General features: G+C 29.1%; 6 protein-coding genes across 13 annotated transcripts; 3 read left to right on the top strand and 3 right to left on the bottom strand.

The window, feature by feature from the left end:
- Nucleotides 1–10: 10 nt before the first annotated feature.
- On the top strand, nucleotides 11–1,290 carry LOC116426918 (uncharacterized). The gene is made up of 2 exons (XM_031976586.2): nucleotides 11–420; nucleotides 523–1,290. Exons 1-2 carry the CDS (start codon nucleotides 388–390, stop codon nucleotides 1,288–1,290), a joined length of 801 nt encoding a protein of 266 aa, XP_031832446.1. The 5' UTR covers nucleotides 11–387.
- Nucleotides 1,291–1,302: 12 nt separating this feature from the next.
- On the bottom strand, nucleotides 1,303–4,221 carry LOC116426917 (uncharacterized). Of its 4 annotated transcripts, none has more exons than XM_076374411.1 (4): nucleotides 4,104–4,221; nucleotides 2,513–2,875; nucleotides 2,376–2,432; nucleotides 1,303–2,307 (listed from the first exon to the last, which is right to left on the bottom strand). In XM_076374411.1, the coding sequence occupies exons 2-4, from the start codon at nucleotides 2,873–2,875 to the stop codon at nucleotides 1,393–1,395; spliced, it is 1,335 nt and encodes a 444-aa protein (XP_076230526.1). In that variant the 5' UTR covers nucleotides 4,104–4,221; the 3' UTR covers nucleotides 1,303–1,392. The 4 variants fall into 4 exon arrangements, with proteins under 4 accessions (XP_076230526.1, XP_031832443.1, XP_031832444.1 ...); XM_031976583.2 differs by lacking the exon at nucleotides 4,104–4,221 and adding an exon at nucleotides 3,028–3,197; XM_031976584.2 differs by lacking the exon at nucleotides 4,104–4,221 and adding an exon at nucleotides 3,028–3,194 and having other exon boundaries at nucleotides 2,513–2,969.
- Nucleotides 4,081–6,497, top strand: Galt (Galactose-1-phosphate uridylyltransferase). Of its 5 annotated transcripts, none has more exons than XM_031976600.2 (7): nucleotides 4,081–4,230; nucleotides 4,840–4,905; nucleotides 4,991–5,160; nucleotides 5,230–5,435; nucleotides 5,503–5,731; nucleotides 5,811–6,027; nucleotides 6,119–6,497. In XM_031976600.2, the coding sequence occupies exons 1-7, from the start codon at nucleotides 4,215–4,217 to the stop codon at nucleotides 6,364–6,366; spliced, it is 1,152 nt and encodes a 383-aa protein (XP_031832460.1). In that variant the 5' UTR covers nucleotides 4,081–4,214; the 3' UTR covers nucleotides 6,367–6,497. The 5 variants fall into 5 exon arrangements, with proteins under 5 accessions (XP_031832460.1, XP_076230527.1, XP_076230528.1 ...); XM_076374412.1 differs by having other exon boundaries at nucleotides 4,976–5,160; XM_076374413.1 differs by lacking the exon at nucleotides 4,081–4,230 and adding an exon at nucleotides 4,266–4,605 and having other exon boundaries at nucleotides 4,976–5,160.
- Nucleotides 6,493–8,143, bottom strand: Uba4 (Ubiquitin-like activating enzyme 4). Its single transcript, XM_031976597.2, has 5 exons — nucleotides 7,966–8,143; nucleotides 7,669–7,882; nucleotides 7,288–7,586; nucleotides 6,749–7,216; nucleotides 6,493–6,677 (listed from the first exon to the last, which is right to left on the bottom strand). Exons 1-5 carry the CDS (start codon nucleotides 8,141–8,143, stop codon nucleotides 6,526–6,528), a joined length of 1,311 nt encoding a protein of 436 aa, XP_031832457.1. The 3' UTR covers nucleotides 6,493–6,525.
- Nucleotides 8,081–17,237, bottom strand: LOC116426924 (actin-related protein 6-like). The gene is made up of 6 exons (XM_031976594.2): nucleotides 16,805–17,237; nucleotides 15,739–16,557; nucleotides 15,284–15,650; nucleotides 14,912–15,215; nucleotides 14,718–14,835; nucleotides 8,081–14,465 (listed from the first exon to the last, which is right to left on the bottom strand). Exons 1-5 carry the CDS (start codon nucleotides 16,930–16,932, stop codon nucleotides 14,744–14,746), a joined length of 1,710 nt encoding a protein of 569 aa, XP_031832454.1. The 5' UTR covers nucleotides 16,933–17,237; the 3' UTR covers nucleotides 8,081–14,465; nucleotides 14,718–14,743.
- LOC116426928 (RAS oncogene family member Rab39) lies at nucleotides 9,084–10,892 on the top strand. Its single transcript, XM_031976606.2, has 3 exons — nucleotides 9,084–9,228; nucleotides 9,853–9,962; nucleotides 10,083–10,892. The coding sequence occupies exons 1-3, from the start codon at nucleotides 9,088–9,090 to the stop codon at nucleotides 10,519–10,521; spliced, it is 690 nt and encodes a 229-aa protein (XP_031832466.1). The 5' UTR covers nucleotides 9,084–9,087; the 3' UTR covers nucleotides 10,522–10,892.
- Nucleotides 17,238–17,299: the final 62 nt, after the last annotated feature.

Raw genomic sequence — 17,299 nt, 5'->3', positions numbered from 1 at the left:
ACTTATATAAGCGATCCCTCATAAAATTTACTATTAGTAAACTACACATGTGCATTTCCGGTTGATAAATATAGTTAAAAGAAAAATTGTAATTCGTGCAGATAATCGCTCATCTTTAACTTGAAAATGGGTCTTAAAATTTCAAATTGAAGCCATGAATTTTCAAGGATCTGTCAACTGAATGTTGCCAAGCATTAAAAAGACTAATTTTAACTCTAAACAAATTCGACTAGTTGAATTGAATTTCAGTTTGAAGCTTACAATCTCCATTTTAACCATTATAATCTCCACAAACATTCGGAGTGCAAATTGACAAAAATGTATGTATTTGAGAACCCTTATAAAAGAGCGCGAGTTGTAACGGTTTTCTAATCGAATGATTGCTTGATGTTTGGGTTCAGTATGGATAATATCAGCAAGGTAAGTTTTATGCATGTCTATGAGATGTTCTTAGCAATGAGGGATATTGCAATATAACTATTTTATATTATAAATTAAATTATAACAAAACTTACATGACAGGTAGAATCATCCTCGCAGAATAGTTCTGTCTGTAGTACAAATTTAAATGCAAAATGTCGTGATGACAGTATTTCTTTAGAAGAACAGTCATTGCTCGAACTCGTGCAAAGAGGAATTTCCGAAACAACTCAAGAAAATATTACATTTAGAAAAGAAATTATACCGTTGTTATCTACCTTAAATCTGGAACCACAATCTTTGCCTAATGATATTAAAGAAGGATTGCAAAAAGTAGCATTAATCTTAAGGTTTGAAAAATTATCTGATCTGGATGACATTGTACTAAGGATAGTGTGTGAAGAGAGGAAAATAGAAGAAAGAAAAAAACAACGAGAAGAGAAACAATTAGCATTATTGTATGATAATCTCTTTAGGAAATATACTAAATTCTCAAAAAAACTCAGTCATTTACAAGAAGCTGTGAATACTATTGAAGAATTTGTGAAGGACAGTCAAAAGGATCAAACGGATAGTTATTGTAATCAAGTTTTACTGTCTACAAAACTGAAAGAATATAAACAAACTGTAGAAAAATTGGAAACTGATTTAACAGAAATGCAAATTGAAGATCTTTACCCACAAAAAATTTTAAATAAATATAATAAATATATGGAAATGTGTGGTGAATTAGCAGAACTTAATCAAGATCTTAATCAATACGGAGATTTACCACCAAACTTACTACAAGCTAAAGCATTAATTGAAGTGAAGCAAGAGGAATACGAAACATTAGAAAAGGTATTCTTAGAGAAGACAAGTTATTCTTAACATTGTTTTAAATTTACAATGTTTTCTTTGTAAGTTATTTCATTTTTGTACAATAATAAACAACAATATTATATTTATAGCTTTTATACAAATAAATTTTATTTAAAAACCATATTTTGATTGTGTCTGTTTTCTAGTCATCCTATTTTGTGCCCATTGATTCTTTAATTCCATTTCCATAGCTTTAGCTTGATGCGCTAAGTATGTGATTTGATGTTTCTTTTTAGATTGTGAATTTACTCCACCCATCATAGAAACAGGTCTTTGTACAGGCTCTTCTGTTAACGCTTTCACTAACCATTCTCGTTCATCTGGTTTGATATCTTCACCATTAATTTCAATAACATTTGCTTCATCAATTTCTTTATTTTTCCTTTTTATACCTCGTTTCCCACAAAGGTATTCAATTGCTTTTTCATCAAAAGCTACATTACCCTCTGTATCAATATTATATTCTTGTTCAGGTATAGGCAATTTTGGGCCTACCTCTGCCTTATTCTTACGTAATATCTCTTCTTTTGATAAGTTCATAACATTACTCACTAATGTTTTTTCGGGTACAATGATATCAGTTTCTTCTACAGTTTTAGTAGAATTATTAGGTAAGTCATTATTAATACAGCTATCACTATCCAACTGATTTTTAACCATAGACTCAGATGTATTTAATTCTTCTTTCAAGCATAACTCACTCATTAAGGAGTTAGATACAACAGGAGTATCCGTTTTTGACAGAGCAAAGAAATCTGTAGAATTATTACCACCAATAGTGTTTCTATCATCTTCATCTTCAGAGTTTGAATCATAAGCTATTTCTATGGAACTTTTCGCAGTAGATTTTGCAGTAGATTTTGTAGTTTTATTTATATCTGAATCCTTTATATCTGTACCCAATGAAGTTTTCATTTGATTTGTTTTTACAACTGTCTTATTAACAACCCTTGGGACTAAATTATTAATAGTTTTAATCTCCATTGTTTTTGGTGGTGGTAAAAGTGCAAAAAGTTTAGTACCTTTCTGAAACCATATATAATTATTTTATTTTATCATATGCAGTAATTATATATTTATATGTGCCTACTTACATTAGAAGGTTTAACTCTATTGGCCCTTGTTTCATTTTCTTTTTCAACATCTTTGAACTAAAATCAATAGAGAATAATAACTTAATGAAAAATGAAATTAAAAGCACCTTCTCAAAAGCATAACCAATATTTATTACCTCAGATAAAGAAGGAACTGTTATTTTAACTGGTACACGGTTCTTTTTCGCAGGTTTCTCAGATCCCAATTGGATTTCTTTTTTTAGAGGAATGTCATCATCTTCCATAATATCTTCTGTTTCTGATATTATCCTTTTTGGTTTAGGTAATTGATCAAAGTGTATTTTTTCTTCCGTATTAGCAACATTTTTTACATGAATCTCTTCTACGAATTCGTCAAGTTTCGATGCAGATAAACTTAATTTGTTCTTTGTTTGTGCAATTACAATTTCATTTGAGGGTTTGCAAACGTTATCGGCATCACAATTATTTCCTTCTTCGTCCGAACTTTCATCACTGCAGCCATAGGCAACAAGACTCATCTTTACGAACAAAAATACTTCTCATTTATATGGAAGCACAATTTTAGTATGACGTATGCATACAAATCATAACCTCAACAATAAGTTGACAGTACTGCAAGTTACAGATTTAAAATTCATAGTACGGGCACTGCCTTAAAATTTATACAGACCTTGTATTTATTTACGCAATGTTATTATTATCTATTGTTTTGAATGACGACACCGTTAACCGTTAAATAAGTACGTAAACAGCAATGCAGATTTAAGAATCTATGGACACAAACATAAACGACGAACTTCAATTTTGGCCTTATTTACTGGTGCCATCTGTTGCAAAATGTTCAAATGTTCAAGAGTAAAAACCGTAAAGTTATGTTACTGACGAGAGACAAAGTAGACTGGATTAATTTTTCAATTTGTGTTGCATGAAATTGCAGTTTAAAGTTTGCACTTTCACATGCAAATGGCACAGCATAATGAAATGAAGTATTCACTTAAGCTGTGTCATCGTATATGAAGTCCAAAAAAATATCAAATCTATCTTATCCTCTATCAATAATAAAATGTTGTACCGATCTTAAACTTATGTTTAGTAGTAACTTCAACGCTTTGCTATGAAGAGCGCTACCAATCAAACAATCACTTGATTGCGCCAAATGATTGTTGCCATAATTTGAATGATGTGTTACAGTTAGAATGGCAAGAATCATTCGCGCCTAATTAAAGTTATTATATATAAATTATTTGACACATAGTCCGATGTTATTAAAAGGTTATTTAAAAACAATGTGTATTATTTACTTTTTGATTTATTGCACATGAATATCCATATTAGCAATCAAAGTATTTAATATACCAATGAATATCATAGCATAAGAGCGAGCTACAATGACGGTTATTGGCTTTCAAGTTGTCTAGTGGAGTAGATTACTTAAGTAGACTAAACTTTGCTTATCCATTAAGAGCGGTTCAATTAATCAGAAATCCTATTTGATATTCTACATAAAAAAGAAATCTATAAAGTGATACTGTTTTTTATTGAAGAATAAAAGAAAGAAATAAAATTATGTAATTTGTGTAGATAATACTAGTTAAATTTTTCTGTATACTTTATCTTTTTGATCGCGATCTAATTTGATTAAATCAATTTTAAATATATAATACATGATATATAGTAGGCACAGTATATATGAGTAATATTGTGTTTCATAAGCCACATAAGTAAACGTTATCGTAATTATCTTACCTAGTTACTTATGATAGGCATAAGATCTTAAATTGCCGCTGATATTAGAAAATCTTCCAGTGCGCGATTAAACCACATAAGCTATTGCGCTCTTTCTACTGTTCTGTACAAATGTTTTCATCAACAGGTAAAATATATAAACGACCAAATATTTTAATGGAAGTATAGTATTTCGTGGAATATACGTTCTTACCACATAAAGATAATTAAATTATTCGTTTAGTGTGTACCGTTATTGATCGAAGAATGTTTTTTGAATAAGTACATTCTTGACGAACGTACATATGCATCAGTCATATGATCTGTCGTAGATCTTTTTTATATTTTGTAGATCAAGTTCACTGTCGCGTTAGAATAATATTTTAAAAAACTAATATAAATGTTATATAATTCAAATAAAAGTGAAATTCGGTTGCATGTTTTGTAAATATTATGTACTTAAAATTCATGTAAAATCCACGTGACTATAAAGTTTACTTGCGGTTTATAACACGCTGCTATTGTAAGTAATGTTTATGTAAACGTTTTCCAGCAAAAAAATTATTTTATCTAACATTTCTTTTTGTTAAATACTTCACAATTAAATTTCTTTATATGTTTTGATATAATTAAATAACTTAATTTCCGAGATACTGTAAATACAAATAATAAATACATATTTTATATTGTAAATTATTTTAAAGTAAGTGAATTTTTGTATTTCTTCATTTATGTAATGTACAAAATTATTTTACAGGTGATAAAAAGGATCCTTGCCCTAAAAATGGCACAGAAGCATTAAAGGAAGAATTTAATCCCACTGGTTAGAGTTCTTCTATATTTTTTTTGAGAGGAAGGTTTTTGAAATTACTGTTCTATGTTTCAACTATTAGATCAATATTTTATAGAACATCAACATATGCGATACAATCCCCTGAAGGGAGAATGGGTACTAGTATCACCACATCGTATGAAGCGACCATGGGGAGGACAAATCGAATTAGATACAGAGGAAGACCTCCCAGATTATGACCCTAATAATCCTCTTTGCCCAGGCAATATTAGAGCTAGTGGACAGGTAATATTTAAATATATTTTTACCAAATTTTGTTGCTTTTACTTTAATTTCAATTTTTATTTTGTCTAGGTAACTCCAATATACGAAAATACATATTCGTTTGTGAATGATTTTCCTGCATTACTGGAATCAGTTCCTAGTCCAAAAAAGTCGGATGATGAATTATTTCAAATGGACTCTGCCAGAGGCACATGTAAAGTAATGTGCTTTCATCCAAAATCAAATGTAACAATAGCCCTTATGCAAGTATTTGAAATCAAGGAAGTGGTTAAACGGTATGTTTGTAGCAAATGTATTTCCCATAATCTCAGTTCTTGGTCAAGAAGTACTGTTCTATATCAGATGGATATTTGAAATGCTTGAATTGGGAGAGAAATGGACTTGGGTTCAAATTTTTGAAAATCGTGGTGCTTTGATGGGATGCAGTAACGCACATCCTCATTGCCAAATTTGGGCCAGTTCTTTTTTGCCAAATGAAGCTAAAATAAAAGATAAATATCTTAGTGATTATTATAATCGCAATAAGAAACCACTTCTGATTGATTACGTGCAAAAAGAACTCCTTAAAAAGGTGAGATACATCAGATACTTACATTATATAATAAAATATCCAATAACTAGGTATGTTATTTAAACAACTACTACTATAGGAGCGGATTGTATTGGAAAATCGAGATTGGGTAGTTTTAGTACCATTCTGGGCAATATGGCCATACGAGACAATGGTACTACCTAAAAAGCAAGTATCCAGAATGCAAGATTTAACAGAAAGTCAACAAGAATCACTAGCAGTTATTATGAAAAGATTATGTACAAAATATGATAATTTATTTAATTGCCCTTTTCCTTACTCCATGGGTTGGCACGGTATAATGGAATATTTTTTACTATATTCATTCATTATGAAAAAGATTCCTACATTACAAATGAAACTATGTATATTTATTTTTGGTTAAAGGTGCACCAACTGGTCCATATGTAAGGCAAGATTATCCTTATTGGACTTTTCATGGAATTTATTTACCTCCTTTGTTACGATCTGCAACTATAAAGAAACATATGGTTGGCTATGAGCTTCTTGCACAAGCACAAAGAGACTTAACACCGGAACAAGCGGCGGACAAATTAAGAAGTTTACCCGATTTTCATTACAAATATCCGGAGACAAGTTTAAGTAGTTGTGAAATAGAAAAATATTCTGAATGAATTAATTTACTTTACATATAATAATATATTTTTGTAGTTGTGAATGTTTCTCCATATATACGTTATTTACAAGACCGTATATTGCTGAATTATGTACACATAAACTTTATGAATAAAAAGCATAACAAACACGTTGAATATATTTTTAATTTCACATAATCAATATACAGGAAATGTCTGATCAATTTTTTTGCTCCAAGCATGAATTCCTCCAATAATGTCTTTTATTTCCAAATTAGTTTCATTAAATATTTTTTGCAGATGCTTCACAGCTTTTTGTGAATCGTTACCTCTTCTGCACATAACGTATACTAAAATAATATATATTTTAAGTGAAAGTTATAGTATTTTAAAACATTTAAATATATATTTGAATACTTACATCCAATTTCATCATGCTCTTCTTTTATTTCTTCTACTTTATTTTTTATGAACATTATTTTTTCATTGCTATTAATTTTATTCAGTGGTACATTTACAGAATTCTTCAAATGACAAATTTCAAATTCCTCAGGTGAGCGCACATCAATTAACATGTGAGGTTTTTTACCTAATTTCAATGCAGTATTATATTCTTCCACACTAATTCTTTCTTCCTTTTGCAATATATTCAAATTTGGATCCTTGTCGTTTGCTTTTGCACCACAAAACTGTTCGTAATCAATTAAGATTTGAATTGTTGGAAAGTTCCCGCATACAGCACAATTTGCATTTTTAGGTCGTAAATTAATATTGCGGAACTTCATTTCTAAACCATCAAATAAAAGTAATTGACCAGATAAAACGCACGGCATTTTAAGTACAATTTTAAGTGCCTCTAAAGCTTGAAGAACACCAATTGTACCAACAGCTGTAACAATGTAAAATAAATTAGGTGAACACCCTTACATAAAACAAATATTAAATAAATTAGGTGTATACCTGGACCAAAGACACCGCCATCTCCACAATTTGTTACAGTTTCTGGAGGAGAAGGCTTAGGAAATATGCATCTGTAGCAAGGGCCATTATAATTAAATACAGATAAATGTCCTTCAAATCTTAATGCTGATCCAGAAACTAAGGGCTTTTTACTCAAGACACATGCATCGTTTAGTAAATAACGTGTGGCAACATTATCTGTTGCATCTAATACCACGTCATAACATTCTATTATTTCCATAGCATTATTACTATCTAATTGGACTTTATGTGGAGTAACTTTAATGTTACTATTCATGCTGTAAGGAATACGATGCATTTAAAACAAACATTGATTATCAAATAAAATATACATATAACATTATACTGGTTCACAACTACCGATTCAGATGTTCCGCAGCAGCATTTACTTTAGGTGTTCCTATGTTTGCCTCAGTATATAATAGCTGTCTATGAAGATTATTAATCTCAACATCATCATAGTCAACTATACCAATGTGACCAATACCAGCTGATGTCAAATATAAAGCAGCAGGACATCCAAGACCACCTGCTCCTACAATTAATACTGCACTATTTTTCAATTTTAATTGACCTGCAATTACATAATTAAATCAGTATCTCACTTTTAAAATTGATTTGAATATGAGTTTTCAATTTTTCTGAAATTATATTGACCTTCAATGCCTATTTCTGGTAAAAAAATTTGTCTGCTGTATCTCGATATTTCATCGTTACTTAAACCGTAGTCCTGCAAGATTTGTTTCTCGCGCTTTAAGGTGGTCAGTTGAGCTTCTTTTGCGCGTAATAACTTACGCAGCTCCGCAATTTCATCAATCAATTCCTTTTCATTCATCTTAGTTGAGTGAATTTTTCAACACAAATTATTACTCTATCCTCTAAAAATTTAATAGAAACATTGCTTTGAAATCCTCCATTACAGAAAAACTAGAAATTCGGTTAGGTTATATCGACATCCACTTGAAAGAAAAAGCTGGACAGTTAAATTATTACAATGCAGGATTAATTACTATAGAATACGTGATACGATAGGTAAGCTCAATTTAAATTCCAGCGAACAAAGCAAATAGAATTATTTCATAACCTTCATTGGGTTAAAGTGGGTTTAGTGATCAAGTGGTTTCCAGTGTGAAGCGTGGATGACACTAGTCACATTCTATGTTGGTGCACGTATAAATTGTCAATTATATCATCGTCATTAATCTTTCATCATGTTATCGTAGTATGTGAAGCGGGTTTTTTTAATGACTTGTACTCAGTAGAAATGAATGCAATGAAAATCACAGTATAGGATAAATCATCTTAAACTGATCTTTTTGAAATAGCTTTATTACTCTGGTTGAAAACACATTAAACTTTTGTAATGTAATGTTTGTAATGAAAGAAATATATTAGTTCGTATCAAAAATTACAAGTGAAATTAATACGGAACTGTCGTCACAGCTATTCAAGATCAGTGTATGAAATTACATCCACTTTGGACTCATTGTATTATCGCGTGATATTCGACGAGTGGTTAAAAAGTATTAAAAGAAAAGAAAGCAGAGAAAGCTGAAACGATCGACAGGAGCTAGTCTTCTGGAAATCACGATGCACTTGATTCCAATAATCTTCGTGATGTCTGCGTGTTTATTCGGGCAGTGTCGTGCGCAATAAGTAGAGTACAGTCTTGGGCAAAGGTAGGAAGCTGATGATTAATGTCACGGCCAGCAAGATTCTCACTCTTGACAAGTGTATACAGCAAAATCATGATTCTTTAAGTGACAACGCGAGCGTCGCATGCAAGGAAGTTTTATCGTAACGAATATCAAGATGGTGGAACCAATTTTTGACTATCAGTTTCGTTTGATACTCATCGGCGACAGTACAGTCGGGAAAAGCTCGTTGCTGCAGTATTTCACTGATGGGAAGTTCGCAGAGGTATACAGCGATCCTAACCGTTTCAACAATATAAAAAAAACTGATTCCAAATAAATGGCAATTTTGTCACTCTTCGTTCTTGTGATAATTTTTTTCTTCTTAATTAGCTGCACCATAATTGTAACTGGTTTTCTATCTATTATAAAGATTTTACTTCTAAATCTTAAATCAGTAACACAATTGGAATATTTCCAATTTCTTAGTTTAATAATAGTTTTATTGGTAGATTGTTATCATTTAGGGAAATGAAGTTTCAATGCAATATTTTGATATTTATGAAATTTCAATAAATTGATTTTCCTGATTGTTTGTATTCATATTATGCGATGATAGGTTAGTGGAACAATTAAACATGTCGTAATATTTGAGTTGGAGGTATTTTTAATGGAAAATTGGAAATGCTTAAAGATTTTTTTATTCAGTCAATAATGTAATTTTCTTAGAAATCTGTATTGAGATTTCTTAGAAATCTGTATTCCCATTTGATTTGTTACAATTAAAATGTATTTATTATTTAAACATGTTTACAAGAATTTAAATTCACAAAGAAATAATCGGTATAATTACGAAGAAATTACTAAATTGATAATGAAATAAACACCTTGTACATATACTGTAATTCAGCTTTCAGACCCGACAGTTGGGGTTGATTTTTTTGCCAGATTAATTGAAGTTAAAGATGGTACAAGAATAAAATTACAGTTATGGGATACAGCTGGCCAAGAAAGATTTAGGTGTGTAATTCATTAACTGTTATTAATAAATTAAGAAATACATTTATATTTTTTAAATATAATTTTCAATTAAATGGTTATGTAATTTATAATAATAGGGAAATGCTTTCTTTATCTCAGGTCGATTACGAAATCTTATTATAGAAATTCTGTTGGAGCATTGCTTGTATATGATGTTTGCAACAGAGTGAGTTTTGAACATATTCCTCAATGGATGATGGAAGCTAGAAGGCATATAGAACCACACCGTCCTGTATTTGCATTGGTAGGTTGTAAATTAGACTTAATCACCAATGGAGGTAGACGAGAGGTTTCAAAAGAGGAAGCAAGGGCCTTTGCTGATCAATACGGTGTGCATCACATTGAAACTAGTTCAAAAACTGGGGTAAATGTTGAAGAAGCATTTCGAACGGTGACACAGGAAGTTTATAACAGAATACGAAGTGGAGAGTACAAGGTAGAAGATGGTTGGGGCGGTATTAAAACTGGATTTGCTAGACCTGGTGGTCTAGATTTTAATTTAGTTGAGGCAGAACCAGCAAAAAGTTCTTGTTGTTAAGTTAATGTTGTCTTTACTCTAAAGGATAAAAGTTTTCTAGAATGCAGTGGTAATATTAAATTTATATACTATAATAAGATTTTATTGTAATTTTGTACATTATTTTATAGAATTCAATTTATATACACATTAATGAAATTTTATGTACATACCTGTATTTAGTTGATCATTTAAATTAATCATTGAGAAATTACATGCCACTGCATTCTTGCCCTAGGGAAGAGACAAATTTTAACTGAGCCTCTAGTAATTGTTCTTGTACATAGCTTGTATAAATAATTTTATCTATATCTATCTATATATACATATATATATGTGTATATATAAATATATGTATTTATATGAATATATATATATATATACATATCTATGTGTACACATACACACAAGTAATTGAATCATGTAGGCATTGAAGTAGGGAGTGTTTTCTAATTTCATTTAAAAGACAAAATATATAAATATGAAAAAAGTTCATGTTCTGAACATAAATTTAGTACACTGTTTTTATGTATTTTCTCGTGTAAATCAACTGTTCTTTTGAATGAAGGAAATAACTGGCTGTGCTTCTTTGTTGAAATGCTTTCTTCAATGAAAGTATATTACTGAATGTGTATAATAAAAAGTGTGTAATTTTTTCTTGACAACACAAAATATTAAATTATGATAAGTTAAACTTTGAGAGAAATTTTAAATATGCAAATGAAATTCATTGCTCTTTATATATTGTACATATATAAATTAGTAATGGAATACTTATACTAGATTCTTGTTGATTGACTTCACTAATCATTTTTTGTTTTTAGTGCCACAGTTTGTGATAATTAGACTGCGGATTTTATGTATTTGTAGTATATTCTATTACCTAAAACTTGGTATAATAAAAAGTTTAATAAACTTTAATTAGTGTTTTATTTTATTTGGAACATGATAAACTTTTAATAGAGTAAATAAACTTCTACTTGATATCAATTTTTGTATATTGGTCTGTAAAAATCTATGTTTGCATAAACATCAGCAGTCTAGTGGTAATATTAAACATACACGAGAAGCCAAATTAATATGTACTTTGCTACTATTTGTATTCAATTAAAAGCTAACAGAAAGATAAAATACTACAACTGCTTAATTTACAAAAACATACTTTGAAATGAACAAAGAATTTGTGTTCTGATTTGAAACAAGATGTTTATTCTGTACATAGTATTCACACATTTATGTAAAAAAACTTATTAAAAACTCTTGTTATGAAATACCATATTAATTAGTGGGCCTTAATTTATATTAGTATGAACTAATAAACTTCTTTATTATATTTTTATCATAAGGTGTATTGTATAAATGCTATGTCGTGTACAAGGCAAAAAGAATTTTATATAAAGTAGTATAATATTTTTAATATGACCATTTTTTGACCAAGTTGTGTTTTACACTTTTTCATATCTATCTTTAAAACTAAAACATCAGACTTATCTGTCTTTAAAGAAATAATTTAAAAGTATGAACCTTTCCATATTTTTGAAACAGAAGCAAATTACTGAAGTATAAATATTATCTATAGGACTTGCATAACTCACGCGAGTTTAATTGACTAGGAAAATATTTATTTACAATACAGTAACATTATTATACACAGTGTATAATATTTTTTATGTCAAAGGGTGCATTGAATTATCCTTTTATATAAATAGAACAAATGCAGCATGAATAGTGTTCATTTATGAATTTTTATACTCATTAACTGTGGCATAAAGCAAAAATATGTAAATATTTTTCAAGAATTGCCAACTATAATAATATAATCAAATTTGTATAGTTCTCAATACTTATCATTTATATTTTAGCCAATGGATAAAAATAAGACACATGTGCAGTGTTGGAAAATATAGATTAATAAAATGAGTTTTGTAGTTATAGAAACTTCAAATGTGTATATTAGTATTGTCCAAAGTTGTAATAAGTTCCTTTATGTCTTTAAATATTTTTCTGTAAATAGAAATTGTCAATTTTATGTTGAAAATGTGAATTATTACAAATTTCCGAACTACAATATTTAAACACACATGTACATCACACGTATACAGATACATATACACATACATACATGAACTTTCTACAATGTATACCTTGTAATTTGTGTTTTATGGAAATGTAAAATTTGACAAATTTGGAAGTACATATATCTTCGTGCACTATACATTTATATTTATCCATGTTTGAAAATAAACAGTATATCATAGAATTTTACATTATTTTTCTATAATTTACCGTATGAATTTATTGATATTGTTATTTGTGATGTAACATAAAAAATTGTCGTAATTATATACTTATACTGACATGTATAATTTATTGATCACCTTACCAACATATTAAATATTATGTTTTATATACTATATCATTTTTATTTCATAAGACTGTGATCAATAAAGTCATTGAAACAATAACAAGATATAAAATTTTATATTTAATAAATAGTAAGTAAAAAATTATTTATTCAAAAATCACGCAAATAGTATAATTTAATTTGAACTACACAGAATCATTTAACTGAATATTCGCGTTTCAAACCTTTGCTTGAAATACCAAAATATAACAACATATTACTGGCAGTTGGAAAAAATTAATAAATATAGTAGTATCTATGTCTTTAATTTTAGTGTAAAATTATTGAAAGATAAAAAACATATATTTTATATAAAAAATACTTAATCTGTGTAATATATACCATATTCGTATTGTTTTATAGTTAAATTTGTTAAATTATATACAAGTTGTAATTACATGTAACATTCTAAATAAAAAATTATTACATTAATGTAATAATTCACATGGATTATCATTAATAAAAATTATTTATAGTATAATGCTTATAAACATTTTTTTAATCAACTTTTTTACTATTAGAGTTTTATCTAAAGTAGTATTAAAGAGTTTTATTCTTTCAATTACTACTTGAATTCTAATTATAAATCAATAAAATATCTTTACTGTACACATTATAATTCACAATATTAATTATTCACAATAATAGATTTAAATTTAAGGAAAATTATAGTAACAGTAGCTTTATATCTCGTAAAGTTAAATATTCATGTTCTTAATTATTACGAATTCTTAATTTTAATTGTATTAAGCTCACTATTTTGGAAGGGAAATCTAAGTAGTTTAATTGTATTTAAAGTGACTAGAAACGTTACTGCTTTTTTCTATTGCTGTCAATATATTTTTCTTATTTTGGCAAGAATAATGCGATGTAAATATATGAAATCGTGGACAGCTTTTTAGACTTACTATATTCATATATAAGTAATACTTTTTTTCAATAATACTTTTTAAAATTACCTATCTGTACATTTAGTATCGTTTAAGCAATTTAGCTTAGATATTTTATATTTACAAAACATTTTATCATTTGAACTATATACATACAGGTGATCTCATAAAGGAAAGGGAGAATTAAGCTTGCAGTACTGCAGGAAATAAGAAGTTGATACGGAATAACAGGGTACTGACTTTAGTACAGTAAGTCATATAGTTAACATGCGGTTAAGATGAAAAGAATTTTGATCCAAAATTAAAATTCACTTTATGTAAAAATCTAATTGTTCAATTTTTGTTTGGAGCAGGATGATGAAGAAATTTGGGTTAGTATGATAGTGAATAGGGATGTAAAGGAGTCTAAAGAATTATATGAGTGCATGTATTAATGTTATCTTATGATTTGAAGAAATTTGCAGAGATTCATTGTTATTGCAGATCAGAGATTTCGAAGTGTAGAAGGATACATGGAGAAAGAATAATGTTAGATGTAAGAACAGCAACATAGGCACAGAGATATGTCTACATTAAATACCTAGATTTCAGTCTAACCTATTATTCACTGCATACATGCCGAGAGAGTTTAAATCTCCTATCCCCTTATACAAAGTAGAGCTCCAATGTGTCTGTAATACAATACATAAAGAAAGCTCATAAAGACAATCTGAAAATTCTTCCTAAACAAAAGATATTATCCAATTTTTAATTTTTTCAAAGAGTCTCATTATGGAATGTCTTTTCAATTATCTATAATTGAAAAATGTATCTTATTTAAAGGCAACTGTAGAAAAGACTTATTCCATAATGGTTATTTCTACTTTTATAAAATTTGTTGAACACGCAGAATGTTGCATTTATGTACTCAGTGTAGTACTAACATTATATGGAATCACTTATTTTTGTTTTACTGCTCCAGTGACTCGCATCCAAATAAAACGTATTCTTCTCTCGACAACCAAAACGGATTACCTTCTACATATTCAGGCGGAGTTTTTCCTACATTAATTTAGAAAATACTAATTAGACGAATCCATAGAATATATTATTGAATTAATCTCTAGTATGAGCTTACCAGGATGTACAGCTAAAGGCACATAAGTAGAACCCATAGCAACATGCCAACTATGTGTGCCAGGACAATTTCTCACTTCTAAAATTTTACTATGTTCAGATAACAACTCTTGTAGATCTTTAGTTAATCTTAACTCAAAACCTGAAAGATCTGTGTTGCCTCCAGTAAGAAAAATATTTGAGAGGCAATCATACATTAGATCTTCTGATAAACCAGACGTCACATCTTTTATCACTTGTGGTAAACCAAGATTAATATACATCATTTCAGGAGCAATGTATAATTCTGAATCAAAGGAAACTCTCTGAAAGATATTCATAGTTAATTGTCTTTTAAAATTGTATAAAAAGCACAGAAATAGAATTTATTTACCCAATGTTGTTTATAATCAGCAGCATAGCTATCAACTCTAACATTAATATGTTCCCTAGATTTCTGTCCTACTCGTTTTTCCTCATTTTTAATATTATAACTCAACCTACATTTTTCTTTAACAGTTAGCGTATCTAAGTATGATATAGGAATTTGATGATACTCTTTTGGTTGCCAATGCATAGCTTGTTTTAAGTGATAAGCCACATGCCAACCACCTACAGGTAACAACCTCCAACGTTCTGGTACAACACGACCACCAATTACAACAGCTACTGTTGTACTAAGAGCTCCACTATCAACAATGACACAAGTTTCCACACCCAACATTGCACATGCTGCTAAAGGTTTTGGTACCAAACATACCCTGTAACATTCATAACATTTTTACAACAATAATATTTTTCTTTTTTATTATTTTTTAAAACTATATTTACTTTTTATTATGCTAATACCTTGCTACTTTAACTTCTTGAAATAAGTAGTGCAACAACTGTTTTCTAAGTGTTGGATGCATTGCTAATGGTTCACAGAACATAAGCACTGCATTAGGTTTTCTTAGTGTTGATGTTAAATGCATCTGTTGAAATAAATGATCAACAAATGTTTTGAGAACAGTGAAAGATCCATCACTCAATGCTTCCGCAGGACTAACAACATCAACATTTGGAATTCCAAGAACTTCAACTGCATCAGTACAGTATCCATTTATAAGTTTTTCATAAGTTGGATTTGGCCTTGTATAACATGTTGGATCATTTTGGTATGTTGTTAACCTCTTTTTTTCTCTATACAATTTTACTGGATTACAGAAAACACAAAATGGACCGCTGGGTCTTGGAATTTTAGTTTCCAATTCAGACAACTTTAATAATTTTAATTTCTTTACCAATGACTTTCCATCACATTTTGAGCGTGTACTACTGCTTGGAACATTTTGTGTTTGAGTTTGTTCTAAATGTGTTTCATTATTATATTTAGGTATACCAAACATTGATAAATGTCTTCTTAAACCAAAATTTGGCGTAATAACCCATGTGTACTTATTTCCAATTTCAATTACTACTTTTGCACTAGTACCTTCAACACAATTTCTTTGACATGTGTAACCGCTGCAGTGATAACATTTTGGAAACGGTACATTTTCTCCTAATGTGAGTACCATATGTAATCTGTAACACATTGCTTTAAAACTAACGCTAAGTAGTTGCAGACATTTTATGTCTGGAAACCTAAAGTGTACTTTTGAAATTAATTCTTGCCATTTCATTTTCCTATAAACAAACAAAAACAGTTAGTAGAAAAATGTTTTAAAGAATGTACTTTAAAAATGTGTATTAATTTATAAAATTGAAAATAAATGAATAAAAAATAACTTCTGTAAATAATTACGAAATTTACAAAAATTCAACGTAAATTATCTTTTCTTTTTGAAAATTTGAAATGACATAATATTACATTCATTTATCAATTAAGTTGAACTTTAACGTAAGATTGACGTAAACTTAACCTTCAACTTACCATAGGTAATCTGTATCCGAAGTTTTCCTTAAGTATTTGCATGTGCTACCGAAAGCAATAATATCAGGTACATCACAATATAACAAAATTTTTATCCAAATCTCTTCAGGGAAGACTGCTGGATCCATAATTATTAATATAAACGATACAAAAGGTACAATTAACAGTTACTAATACAAGATTGCAGACACTCCCCAGAAACGGTGAATACGCTAGTCAAGTTCAAGGTTACAATGGTGAAAATAGTGAATCAATATGTTATCAACGGATGATACCTCAATAAGAATTACTATAATGGCTATTATATAATCGCTAATACGCAATATTACATGGTGAAAGTAAATGTTACATAGTACGTACGGATATGATGTTATACACATTACTATATGACCATAAAATACTGTAGAAATTACTGATATTTTTTGGGAACTTTTGAGTATGTTATATATACATGTATATGTACATATATATATATATATATATATATATACATAC

The sequence above is a fragment of the Nomia melanderi genome, chromosome 2, assembly GCF_051020985.1.
Source record: "Nomia melanderi isolate GNS246 chromosome 2, iyNomMela1, whole genome shotgun sequence".
In the NCBI taxonomy this organism is placed as follows: Eukaryota; Metazoa; Arthropoda; class Insecta; order Hymenoptera; family Halictidae; genus Nomia; species Nomia melanderi.
The sequence above is the reverse complement of the archived record's forward strand: the minus strand, read 5'-3'. Positions and strand labels throughout refer to the sequence as shown.

Coding starts and splice junctions, on each gene's coding strand:
- LOC116426924 (XM_031976594.2), bottom strand. CDS start 16,932: ATGGATCCAGCAGTCTTCCCTGAAGAGATTTGGATAAAAATTTTGTTA. Junction 15,651..15,738: donor CAAGAAGTTAAAGTAGCAAG/GTATTAGCATAA, acceptor TGAATGTTACAG/GGTATGTTTGGTACCAAAAC. Junction 14,836..14,911: donor GCCTTTAGCTGTACATCCTG/GTAAGCTCATAC, acceptor AAATTAATGTAG/GAAAAACTCCGCCTGAATAT.
- Uba4 (XM_031976597.2), bottom strand. CDS start 8,143: ATGAATGAAAAGGAATTGATTGATGAAATTGCGGAGCTGCGTAAGTTA. Junction 7,217..7,287: donor TGGCGGTGTCTTTGGTCCAG/GTATACACCTAA, acceptor ACATTGTTACAG/CTGTTGGTACAATTGGTGTT. Junction 6,678..6,748: donor AGAGCATGATGAAATTGGAT/GTAAGTATTCAA, acceptor ATATTATTTTAG/TATACGTTATGTGCAGAAGA.
- LOC116426917 (XM_076374411.1), bottom strand. CDS start 2,875: ATGAGTCTTGTTGCCTATGGCTGCAGTGATGAAAGTTCGGACGAAGAA. Junction 2,433..2,512: donor CAGTTCCTTCTTTATCTGAG/GTAATAAATATT, acceptor TATTGATTTTAG/TTCAAAGATGTTGAAAAAGA. Junction 2,308..2,375: donor ATAGAGTTAAACCTTCTAAT/GTAAGTAGGCAC, acceptor ATATGGTTTCAG/AAAGGTACTAAACTTTTTGC.
- LOC116426918 (XM_031976586.2), top strand. CDS start 388: ATGTTTGGGTTCAGTATGGATAATATCAGCAAG. Junction 421..522: donor GTATGGATAATATCAGCAAG/GTAAGTTTTATG, acceptor CTTACATGACAG/GTAGAATCATCCTCGCAGAA.
- Galt (XM_076374412.1), top strand. Junction 5,161..5,229: donor ATATTAGAGCTAGTGGACAG/GTAATATTTAAA, acceptor TATTTTGTCTAG/GTAACTCCAATATACGAAAA. Junction 5,436..5,502: donor ATCAAGGAAGTGGTTAAACG/GTATGTTTGTAG, acceptor GTTCTATATCAG/ATGGATATTTGAAATGCTTG.
- LOC116426928 (XM_031976606.2), top strand. CDS start 9,088: ATGCAAGGAAGTTTTATCGTAACGAATATCAAGATGGTGGAACCAATT. Junction 9,229..9,852: donor CTGATGGGAAGTTCGCAGAG/GTATACAGCGAT, acceptor ACTGTAATTCAG/CTTTCAGACCCGACAGTTGG. Junction 9,963..10,082: donor GCTGGCCAAGAAAGATTTAG/GTGTGTAATTCA, acceptor TCTTTATCTCAG/GTCGATTACGAAATCTTATT.